The sequence below is a fragment of the Ixodes scapularis genome, unplaced genomic scaffold, assembly GCF_016920785.2.
Source record: "Ixodes scapularis isolate PalLabHiFi unplaced genomic scaffold, ASM1692078v2 PGA_scaffold13__105_contigs__length_92229423, whole genome shotgun sequence".
NCBI lineage: Eukaryota > Metazoa > Arthropoda > Arachnida > Ixodida > Ixodidae > Ixodes > Ixodes scapularis.
In genome coordinates, this window is record NW_024609839.1 from 35,966,470 (window position 1) to 35,979,293 (window position 12,824).

Consider the following 12,824-nt stretch of genomic DNA (forward strand, 5'->3'; position numbering starts at 1 on the left):
TATTTTATGAGTTAAAGTATTTTTGTGAGTTACGTGTAATACTGGGCGACAAATGAACAAAAACCAAAATGTAAGCTTTTATAGCCGCCATACAAACACAATATTACATTATCTGTTAATTTTACATTATAAAGCACTGCAATAAGTAACTAGAGAAAAACAATTAGTCAAATAAAAGGTAGACTTTTTAGAAAATTAACCTTCTATTCGCAAACTTTTTGAAATAGTCCTTGCTTTATGAGAAAATACTGCCCTTTCTTTTTTACACAGAACATCAAATTTGCTATCATTAGAAAAAGTATACTCTAATCTTTCTGAAAATACTAAATATGTTAAGACACCTCATATAGGTCACACAGAAGAGCTGGTAAATATTCACAAATATTGTCTAAAAACGTCATATTGGGAATTTAAAAAAATATATAGTTTACATAAATAATCGCGTTAAAATTATTTATCAGATAATGAGTACGTTCCCAGGTTTCTATTAAAAAAATAGGAGGCGCCAATTTTGAGTTAGTGTATTTTTGCGGGTAAGTTGATTTACTGACAAAACGGTCAAACAAAATCATACTTCAAGCTTTTGTAGCTGCTATTTTCTATTTCTATTACCCTATAAAGCATTGCAATAGCTAGCGAGAGGAAAATGAGCCAAAGAAAAGTTTTTTTTTAGATACCCAACCTCTAATTTGCAAAAATGTTGTAATAGTCCTTGCTTTACGAGAATACGCTGCATTTTATCTTTTGCACACAACATTAAAGGTTTTATCATTATAAAGAATATACTCTTAGCTTTCTGGAAATACTAAATATGTTACAATAGGTCAGTTAGGTCACACGGAAGAACTGCTCAAACTTTGACAAATGTTGTTAAAGAGACACACTTTGACAATATTTAAAACAAAATTGAAAATAAATAATCACAATAAAATTATTGACCATTAATAATCCCTGTTTGAGAGTGGCCTAAAACTTTAGATTGAACTACAAAAAAAAAAGTCAAAAAGTAGAAAGGAGTGAAACATGACACCTCCGACAGGCGAGAGAAAGGTCAGTTGGCACCTCGGCTGCTTAAAATTTCCATAACTCGAGAACGAAAAATCGCACAAACTTGCTGTTTTCACTCCCTGCCACAAAGAGGTTTCCCCAAAACATATAATTGCTTCGTAAAAATTAAAAAAAAAAAAAAATTGGACCCCAAATTCGTGTTTGAGTTGAGATGAAACCACTTATAAAGTTTTTTTTTTTTTAAGTTTAACAAAAATTTTTTTAAAGGCCATGAAAGCTATATTAATGCGGTCTGCGCAGGTGAGTTATATGTCCAGGGGGACATAGTATAGTGAGCTAATCGTAGCGACCAGTCGGCTAATTAGTTAAAATTTGTTATTTAGCTTATTAATTAATGAAAATAGACAAATAGTTCCAAGTAGAAACTTGCTCAGCGTCATCAAAAACCACTAAATCAGTCATTTTCAGAAAGACTTTGAGCGCGTGAGAAACGAAGTAGTGCACTAAAATTATCACTCGTGGAGCAGGTACAAGGCTAGCGGTTTCGGTAAGACGACCGCGCGATTTTTTCATCTCTTATCTAGCCCCAGCCTTGTTCCTCCTCCACGAGTGGTAACTTTAGTGCACTACTACGCTCCTCACGCGCTCAAAGTCTTTCTGATAATTACTGATTTAGTGGTTTTTGATGTTAAATTTAGTGGGCAAACTGAATTGGTGTTGAGGTCACGTGACCTAAATTTTACCGCTAACTCTAGTGGAGAAACTGATTTTGCTCATGGGTAACGTGACACGTAGTCATGTGACGATATTTTCCCCACTAAATTTAGAGGGGAATCTGAATTGGTGTTGAGGATGAGGAGGAGGAGTGGAGGAAAGGAGGGGGAAGAGAGAAGGAGATGAAGAGGGTAGGGTTCGGAGGAAGAGGAAGGGGCATACCCTCCCGTCCTTACCTTCCCATAATCCCCTCAAGAGTTGGGCTCTAATTTCGCATAACAAAGATCTGTAAACGTCTTTCATTTTTTACCGGAACTATTCAGCATGGTCGACAGATTGAAATGAAGCGTTTGATCAGGGTACTTAGTACGGGATGGGGGTATACCATTCATGGCTGTTGATGTCGGGCGAGTTTTCTCGTGTGTATGTCAATAAGAGAAGTCTACTTCACACTAGCCCTTAGTTACATACAAATATTAAATCATTATTATAATTACTCAATACATTTCCCTTCCTTTCGCCACAAACGGGATCCTCCATCATCTGCGCCAATCTACAAGGGGTCCGCGAAACATCAATGGTTGAGAACCATTGTCTTAGGGTATGCAAAATGGTGTGACGTTTTAGGTTAGCTACCTGAATGAAATGATCAATGCGGTGCTGGAGAGCTCGTTGGTACGTGGGCAAAGTTCGAAAATATACATTTACTGGACGGTTGTTATGTTAAAGGTTTCCTGAAAATACAGTTTTTTCAAGAGCCTCGTTGGGACATGCAGCTCAAAAAAACTAATTTCACGCGAAGGAAAAAATTTAGAGCAATATTAACGGCGCGAGATTTGTTTTAAATTGTGCGCGCAGTCATGACGTCACGGAATGGTGGTACACTGTCTCGACCTCAACGAGATGGTAATTCACTCTCTCCACGTCAACCTGATGGCCAAGCCGATCCACCTCTCCTCCACGCGCTTGAAATGCCAAGAGAGAAAACAGGTGGAAAGGAGGTGACTACCGACTAAATCGCGTGTCGCGCCATCAATATTGCACTAAAATATTTTATTTTCGGAAAAAATAATTTCTTGACACGCGTGTCCCACCAAAACTGTTCAAAAAAAGCTTTTTTTTTTTCTTTTTTTAGGGCCTTTTTAAGGGATCTGAATATGGATTTTCTGGGGTGAGGAAATTAAGCAGGCGGAATGGCACGACCTGCCCTTTTTTGTAAAACATATAATTTAGTAAGATTTGTTTTTGATGTGGTGCCCCGTACAAGGTTACAGTAATTAAGATGGAAACAAATAAACGAATTATAAATTGCTCATTTGATTTGAATAGGAAATGTAGCTTTAAGTTTTGTTAATAAGCCAACGCTCTCTGGTAGCTTTGTTATTAAAATGTCGATATGAGTATTCCAGCTCATATCCCGTCAAGAAAATACTTTAATTTGCTCTACTAACTCAATTTCCTCGTTGTTTATAAAAAGACAAGGAAGGACATCTACCATTTCATTACGAAATCTAAACAACATAACTGGTTTTATTACTGTTTAATTTTAATTTATTTCAGTTGTCTACACAATAAATCGGTCGTCGACTTCCTGTGTTGTAGAAAATGTTGTAACAACAGGGTTATGCATACCAATACTTGTAGCATCCGCATAAATATTTACCTTGATATCAATATTCCAACCCATGGTAACAATATATTAATATACAAAACGCACAATGGGCCCAATATGCTGACCTGGAGAATTCCCGATTTTATGGCAAGCCTACCGGAATTATACTTAGAAAAATATACGTCTTGATATCTATTTTGTAGCAATGATTTCAAAATGTCTAGCGCATTTCCTAATTAAAAATAGGCAGTTTAGCTAGGAAAAAATCATGATCTAAGGAATCAAAAGCATTTGAATAATCTAAAATACACCTAGTGTTAGTTTTCGTTCGTTAAATGCCTTTAAGATAAATTGTTTCTGATTAGACAATGCCATCTGAGTAGAACAGTGCCTACGAAAGCCAAATTGTGAGTTTGATATTAAAAAAAAAAATATTTTTCAAGATGCGCGAGGAATCTTCAGTGTTACATTTTTTGGAGTGATTTAGCAAAAAAAAGGGGAAGAATAAAACTCGGTCTAGTCTTAATTTCTTTATATATAACATTTCACCGGCCTTGTGAAGTACAGCGAACTTTTGATAGTTGCATCTGAAGCGGGAAACAGTCGGTTCCAAATGCGAGGTTATACATGTGTGTTAAATATTGTGCAAGAACAATGACGTATTTGGTAAGCGCCACTTGCATGTTATCGACAACAATGCTTTTGCAATTCTTAGGACTCATGCCGGTTGTATACACTTCTACACCGTCATTCGGAAGTAAAAAAAAGTTACATATACTTGTAGTGATGTGATTGCTGCGCCAATTGCGCCAAACTGCGCCAAGTTGGTAACCTTGCTAGATCCTGCTACATTTCGCCCAAATGTGGCTAGTCTGCGCCACTCCTGCGCCAAAGGACCAATTTTGGTCGCCTTTCAAAAACTAAACTAAACTAAGAATTGTAATTGAGCATGCGCGAGCTAGGTGGCACAAGACGCCGCCCGACACAAAGTACCCTGTACCAACCGTCTATTCGGTCTTGCATGGTTTTTTCCGCCGTCTCGCATTTCGCGCTCCCGTCGTCTCAAAAATCTCGTCTCGCGTCTTTTTTTTTTTTTAATTTTTCTAGCGATAGACGCGGGCGTGTGCGGACGCGCCGACGTTAGTGTGCCGGGTGCCAGACATGCCGTCATTATGTGAAGCGAAACCACGTTTTTGCGCGTCGAGAGCAGTGTGTAAGATAGACAGGTGAGGAAACGAGAGCCAAAGGAGCGACCGGATTGTGTCCCCCCCGGTTTTTTTTTTTTTTTTTTTTTCTGTGGCGCCATCTTTGTGGAGCACCGCGAACTCTCACTCCGGGTGGGCGAACGGTGGCGACCGGCTAAACTGGCGGAGAAGGTTTTTTGTGGATTTTCAGTGGAGGACTGTCGTGCTCTCGGTTTATTTTGCGCCGTCTCCCATAAAGTTCCATGCCAATTCGATTCCAATTTTTTTTCTTCTCGCCGCAGCGCCATCTGTCGCAAATCGGAGGTACCCGCAAGCAGACCAGTACACAATCCGGTCACGGCGCTGCGGTAGGTTTTGATGGGCCGTTTCCCACCTGTCTATCTTACACCCTGGGCGAGAGTTACTTGAGCTCAAGCGCTCGCGCGACCACAGTCACCGTGGTCGCGGGACGTCGTGTGTTGCCGTCCCCACGCCGTGGTAGGTATGGCGCTTTCTAAACTGAAACGCATCGACATTCCTGCTCTTGTTTAAATCATACCCCGATATCAAAATCCCTTTATAACTCAATGAATGCTTGGCGAAGCTTTGATCACCTAGGTTTCTCTCAGTGGGCTTTCTTTCGAGAGGGACCCCGGTACGTGAAAAATCTGCCGCGAAAGAAGGTTGATGACGAGAAGTGAGCTAAAGCAAGGAAGGCAATATCTGCGCGCTGAACCCGCACACCGCGCTTGTTTGTTTCAAGTTCAGTCGTTGCACAAAGCGCTCCAAGAACTTTTTGACCCTGACTCGCAAGGTCTTACATCGATACGCTCAGTTTCTTTTTTTTTTTTTCTGTATGTTTAGTCTATACCTTGCCTGCCGGCCTGGCAAGCACGCGCCGCTGTACTGTTTATTGTCGCATGCTGGACAGTTACATTTTGCATACTATTTTGGGAATCAGTTGGCGACGGAGCGGAGTGGCATGGTTTCGGTCGAACAGCCGTTGTCTCCGCTCGCGCGACGAAGCACGTGTAACTGCAAACCTGCGAAGTTGCCCTCAGGTGCATCTGAACATGATTGCGCGCGAGGCACGAGCCAGGACGCTTGCAATTCATTGTTTTACGTTTGCTTACTTTTTATAAAAATCTGCCAAGTCGGGAACCAGTAAAACTATGGCAAGTGTTTTTTTGTTTTTTTTTCGGAATTGCTTGGCAACGTTTACAGCACTCTTACTTGTGGGATGTCTCAGCAGCAAAAACACAAGCAGCGAGTCCCGCCCCAACATGTCACATCACAACACAACATAATGTGCCCTTCGTTTGTCCAGCACTTAAAACAAATATTTATTTTTCTAAGAATATATGCTTTAAAAGTCACTTTTTCTGCTCCGAAACACTGTTTTGGCTGCTCCAAAGGCCAGATTTGCTGCTCCGAAACACTGTTTTGGCTGCTCCGAAAGGTGCTCCAAAATGGGTTAGGCCAATCACATCACTGTACTTGTGATGCTGGCATCCACTCTAGTGATTTAGTTATGCAGGACGATAATACACGGGACGATGCACGAACGTTTAGAAATAAATTATTAAACGCATTGGCCACGTTCACTTCGCTTAAAATGACATTATTTGGATTAATTTCTTGAGGTACACTTTTAGGAGGCTTATGATTCAGTACTGAACGTGTTATACGTGGTTAAAGTCAGCAAGCCACGTGAGGAAACCGTATAAGAATACAGGAGACGGGATAGCCGCTGACCCCACAACTCAATATTTCATCTAGAAGAGAACAAGAGAGAAGATGGCATATAACCAACAGCCACGTGCTTACGGAACGAGAACTCTAGGGCGCGGGGCAATGTATTTTGCGCATCAAAGCGTATGAAAAAAAAAAAAAAGGTGATGGGTGGCAGTTGACCAGCATTCTCCCGGCTAATTGGGTTGACGCTCATGTCCAGTCAAGCCCGCAGCTGGTCACGGTGGCATCGATGAATGTCGCCGTTCTCCAGCTGCACTCTATACAAGACTGTGCCCATTATGGCAACCACAACTGCTGCTTTCCATCGCGGGCCACGGGTGAAACTTCTCATGTAGACCGCATTGCTCAGTTGGAATTTTTTCATCTTTGGGACTGGTCTCTCTGATTCTTTAATCGGATCCGGATGAAGCCTGTCTAGTGGCGAACGTAACTTCCGTCCCATCATGAGCTCAGCTGGTGTCTTGCCGATCCCTGAGGGGGAGGGGGGGAGGGGGCCGAGTACAGTTTGAATAGAAATCGCGAAATTTTCCACTGAGTATCTCCTTGCGATTGCGTCTTGAGTGTCCCCTTCACCTCCCTCAATATCTGCTCTGCCATGCCATTTCTCGCAGGTTAGTATGGAGCTGTGTACGCAACGCGGAGAGCATTCAGCCTGAGGAAGTCTTGCATCTCCTGGATGGCAACTGCAGTTCCGTTATCAGACAAAATGTTGCCCGCCAAACCATGTGTTGCAAGACACTTGCGCGGGCTTCTGACTACGGCAGTCGAAGTCATCGAGGGCATGATCCCCACTTCCACCCAGTTGTAATATGCAGAAAGGATTACCAAGAAACTCTCGCTTTTGACTGGACCTGCGAAGTCAACGTGCAACCTGCTCCAGGGCTGCTCTGGCTTGATCCAAAAGTCTACTGGTGCCTTGGGGTAGCTCTGACGGTTGGTTTGGCACTTGTCGCTGTAGCGCACGAACTTTTTTGTCTCTTGGTTGAGTTTCGGACACCAATAAGGCTACAAGTCGTTGCGTTCATCACTCTCATCGCAGGATGATTTGCGTGCAAGAGCTGTAGGACCTTGCTCCTTGGGGCTTTTGGGATCACCACAGGGTTACCCCTGACAAACTGTTTCAATGCACTGACAGCTCTGTTTCTTTCACTTCGAAAAAGCCGGCGCTTTCGCCTACCACGACAGGCCTGGTGCCTACGCACTGGGTGGGGTTGCCGACAGGTTAAATTCCCAATGAAGGTAAGCCCCAGGCGCCTGGGTTTGATCCCCTCAGGGCCCGCACATTGGTCGAAGCATGCAGCGGGGGCCGCGAAACCTCGAAAGGGGTCGGCTGCAGCTCGCTTATGGTGAAACCTGGCTGTCTGACCCTCTGCAAGATCATCAGTGGCAGAAAGGCCCTAGCGTCAGCCAAGAGGCGGCTGCAACGTGGGAATGCACCAGCGGAGCCGAAAGGCAGCTGCCGACGTGGGAGTAAACGGGGCAACGAAGGGCAGCAAGGACAGTCTGACGCCTGCTTCAATCGCGGACAGCGTGGCCACTTCTGCAACGAGTGCCCATAACGTCATATCCGTGAGCAGAGCCAGGAAACCATCGATGCCAGCGACGCTGAACCGGGAGCTCTAACCGCCGAAGGCCACGGCCAGCCTCAAGACCTGTGAGTCGCAAGCATGGCTCCCTTCTGTCGGTCGATTCGCACTACGGACCAGGATATTGACCGACGCGCGACAATTTGTTTACTTGACGTGCCTTTTGTCGCACCGGCCGACACCGGAGCGGGAATTTCATTTATTGGAGACGTCGTTTTCGAGCTATATAAAACAAGGAAAGCAATACTTAGTTCGTCGTGTACGCTTCCGCAATTAGCATCAAAGTCACTGCTTGACGCAGCGGGCGCCATAAGGCTTCGAATTTCCTTTAACGGAAAGAAAAGTATCAGCGCTTTTCTTTATCTGCCCGGATTGACCCTTTTTATTATCTTGGACCAGGACTTTATCGCAGGCGAAATATTTCGCTCAACTTTGCTTCTGGCGGCTACTGGTTGAGCAACCAGCCTCATGTAACACCTTTTACACAAATCAAATTTAGGCGTCTTACGTGCCAAACCAACGAAGGTCATCTGGCACGTCCCAGCAGAGACCGAGGATTAATTTTGACGGGATCTTTTGACGTGCCACCGAAAGTTCAGTTACACGGCTTCTTCTCCGCAATAAGCCTCCGTCAGATTGCGGGCACCTCAGCCGGAATTCGAACCCGCCACCTGTAGATCCATAGGACGGCGCTTTGCCTCAAAGCCACCGAGGTACCCCCTTTAAAAGGCTAGAGGACTGCATCACCGGGCCGTCCCTACAAGCCGATGGATGGATGGGCAGCAGCGTAACCTGCTGCTGCCCATCCATCCAGCGTCCGAGACTCCCTGCAGCCGTGTCCATTTCTCAGCGTGCAGAAACGGCAGCTAGCGAGCATCCTGCGGCCGTACACACCGATGTTCAGGGACGTTTAGGGCAAGACCAACGTACTGATGCGTCTCATCGAGGCTGTTGACGCCAGTCCTTTGCGGTGCTACCCGAGACCCGTCAGCGTCCCCAAACGAGCCCTCCTGGACGCCGCTCTACAGGAGATGCTGGACACCGGTGCGGGTTGAGAGTCCCAGAGTCCGCGGGCTTCCCCCGTAGTCTTGCCACCGAAAAAAGACGGCTCTGGACGCCTCTGCTTGGACTACCGCAAACTCAACGCGGTCTCCCTGAGAGGGTTGTGCATTTTCCCTTTGATCGACTCGATCATGTACGCGATTGGCGGCAGGAAAGTGTTCACCACTCTAGATTGCAGTCGAGGTTTCCTGACGATCAAGGTAGACCCCGCTGATGCCCCGAAGACAACATTTACCTGTCACAACTAATTGTTAGATCGCCTTCCTTTCGGTTTTTCGAACTTGCCCACTAGTTTTCAGCGCCTAATGGACATTGTTTTCGGTGACAGGAAGAACAGATTTACGATAGCTTACATGCATTACGTCGTTGTTTTTCCCATTCTCTCGAGGAACACTTCTAACATCTTAAGAATGACCCCGAGCAATTGCAATCTGCCAGCTTGGCAGATCACCATGAAAAAATGCATCTCATTTTGTCGAAGATTATCATTATTGGTTTCGTAGTGGGCAACGGAGTTCTCCGTCCGAACGAGGATAAGCTGAGTGCGATATCTGAGTACCCGCAACCACACAACGTCAAAATCTTGCAAAACTGCTTAGGATTGACTGGGTTTTATCGCCAGTTTATCCCACACAGCGCTCAGATCGCTAATCCCTTGAATCTGCTTTGCGCAAATGAGAAACGTAGCGTTGGGCACAAGAACAACAAGACGCTTCCCATTGGCTCTCAAAGGCGATAAACGACGCCACTTTGTTACAGCTGCCGGATCGTGACCCACCGGTTGTTGCTCAAACAGACGCAAGCAACTCCGGACTAGGCAGTGATACCAAACTGAACAGAAAGCTCCAGAACTGAATCCTAATCACACTGCTGGCAATGAGTTCAAGAAAAAAACTTGGCAGGCGGCATTCAAACAACGGATATTGCGGTGAGTCGTGTTTGCAGACTGTATTTTGTATAGTGTATGTGCTGTGTGGCCCCGGCTTAAGGGACCACCATAAGGAAACAAAAGACCTCAAGACAAACATTTCCTCTCCCACACCTCTAAACTCCCGCTCAGAGAACGCAACAGCCCTATTCTACACCGGAGTGACTTTGTTCGTCATCCCTAAACGAAACACAGAAGGCCACGTCACATACTCTCCTTGATCACTTCAACAAAAAACATTCAAGGTCACCACCACTCAAAACCCAGGACATGCCACAATCAAGAGGTACCTATTACATAATTCCTGACACACACCCACCATGTTGCCTGTGCTTCTTCGCAAAACCTGTATTTGTTGAAGCAAATAAATGCTAACATTAAACGTGCTGGCCAGTGTTTTGCTGCGAAATTTTCTGCGAAAGTCGCGAAAGACTACTCGCTTCGAAGGTTTAGTACTCTTTTGAACCAATGTCTTAAAATATACTCCCGAGGATAACTTGCAATTATGAAGCGCTATATAAGGCGATTAAGAGATTAACTAATCGAATGAAAACTTGAATTTTGAACTGGTACATTGGCAAGGTTCCGAATTATTCCTACTTTTACATGATTTGAGGGGCAGCCACTGAATGATGAAGAGGTTTGCTGCGTACGTTCCATATTCTCTACAAAGGCCGGCATTAGTTTCAAGTTGAACACCCAGGTATCGTATGTAACCGTCCCTCAGCTTTTGTAAAGACAACTTTAACTCCGGAGCGCTTTCACCCACTTATTTCTGAAGAGATTCTCTAAAGACAGGTTGGTAGATCAAACCAAAACATCGTCAGCGTTCTTCGCACCTAAAAGAGTTTTGTTGAACGCAAAAAACGTCGTTTCCAGGTCACCACTTTCTCGACAGTTGAGGAACTTCAAACGGGTGGATTACGCTTGTGGGCGAAGCTTCGGGACTGTTCTTGACTTGTCAGAGACTATAGGACGTCTGACCATCGACTGGTGTTGCCTTGTTTCGAAAGTCACGGACGTCAAGCCAGCCTGCCGCGTTGCGATTTGTTGGTGCTTCGCGGTTTGGTGAAAGCGGTCGGGAGGCATCGGTCCGGTAGCGACAGGCAAATCCACGCGATCCCAGTCGCTTTGTGGTTGAAAACGCGCGTTTCGACTGGAAACGGATGTCCGCTTCCAGTGTGAACGGGCCAAAAGTCTCGCACCACTTTTTTTTTTTCCGGCAACTTCCAAGCGACAGCAGTAGAAAATCAAGAGTCTGAACTGGGAGAGCGAGTCACCACATGCCTCCCCCGCTTCACGGGGGTCGCCATATTTGACGCCGAGGGAGACCGGTCCTCACTTGTATTTACATGCCAGATTATTCATCTTTTTCTAGCCTGCAATATTTAAGTTTGAAATAAAATGTACTTCTAGACTATAGACCCCTTTCGAAATACTGCCCCCTGTTGGCAGCTGTCGAATCCCTGCACAATGGCGAACTTAAACCTCAACGTCACGGCAGACTGAAAAAAACCCACCCACAGAAAAAGGTGATGAGCTCAGTGACGTTGCACTTTAAACGCCGTTTGATTGGCTCGTCGGCTCGTAATGTTGGCCGCGCTCCGACGCTCGCTATCTAATCCAGTGACTTGCACGTTCCTCGATGCAGTTGTTCCGCCATTGTGCAGTGGTTCCGACCTCTTAATAATTGGCACGCGAATTTCGAAAGGGGTCTATTAAAGTTTCTTAACACCCCGCTGGTGTGGAGCTTAATTTATGGGTGACGAATCATACACTACACTTCGTCTCACCCTACGATGGACTAAAGGCAAAAGCTTCGAACCACCAGATCCAATCACGAGCCACTTGGAAATTGCCTGGTATTTCGCTGCGATGAACGTTACTGAGTGACTCATCAATTTTACATTGCAAAGAAAGCCACGACATACAGGTTCTTCGAAGTGTCGAAGCTATAGAAATGATGCAGCGCATTTTGATTAGGAGCATTATTCGTCCACCCTTAATCAATGTTAAGCATGCCATAGTTTATCGTGGAACGTGATTGGATCCGGCGGCCCGTAGGTTTGCCCTTTAGTCCATCGTAGGATGAGGCGAAGTATAAAGGTGGAGATGGGTTTGAATGACACTTACCAGGATAAGCCACACCTGAAGACGCAAACAAGACAAACTCAGAAGTTGAGGCAGTAACGTGGTACATATCTCTCGAAAAAAAAAAAGTATAAATAATGTTTAGAGACATCGGTTACACGGTTTGAAAACATTTACCAACACGATTACACACCAATCTAAGGCAAAGGAGTTTATAAAAAGCACTGGGTGTTCACGAAGAAATAAAAACCGCGTGTTTCACAAAAAAATAAGAAAAAAAATATATATACACATTGCCGGACGCTATGTCTGCACTCGCCACCCAAATATAGTTTTAGCGACTGAGACCAGATGCCAACGTTTCAGGATTTGCCGTCATTTGATTCAAAATTTATACACGATTTTTGAACATTTCAATAAGAAAGTTCACCGACCAACGAGCCCTACTCATAGATAGAAATAAATGGTGTCTGCTGCCGAGAAGTATTTTTATTTTCTCACTGACAATGACACCGTTTTAAGGAATAATCTGGTTTGAGTTTGTATCTTTGACATTTATGAATAATGTGCTGGCGAGAGTTCAGTACTGAGATTCCTACACTAAACTTATTGTCCTATTCGTGCTCTAATTATTCTCTCGTAGGTATAATTGTGAAGAGTTAGACTGCTTATGAAAGCATAAACTGATTTCTAACGGTGCACTACCATCCCGAAATTCATTCCGTTCCTCCGTTTGTGTATTTTCCGTTACATTTACCGGGAAAATCGATGTTACACGACGACGTCACGCGATCCGTTTCTTACTAAACTTAGCGGGAAAATTTATTCTACGGTAACTTAGTACTCAGTTTTCCTTTTATATTCATCGTGAACATTTGTAGAAG

General features: G+C 44.5%; 1 protein-coding gene across 1 annotated transcript in view; it reads right to left on the reverse strand.

Moving 5' to 3' along the window:
* Positions 1-12,824, reverse strand: part of LOC120839834 — a 57,584-nt gene that overhangs the window by 40,293 nt on the left and 4,467 nt on the right. Inside the window, exons 2-3 of the mRNA XM_040210199.1 lie at positions 7,220-7,239; positions 5,390-5,402 (exon numbers count right to left, since the gene is read on the reverse strand). Of these exons, the coding sequence (XP_040066133.1) occupies positions 5,390-5,402; positions 7,220-7,239 (33 nt within the window). The remainder of the gene's footprint in view (positions 1-5,389; positions 5,403-7,219; positions 7,240-12,824) is intronic.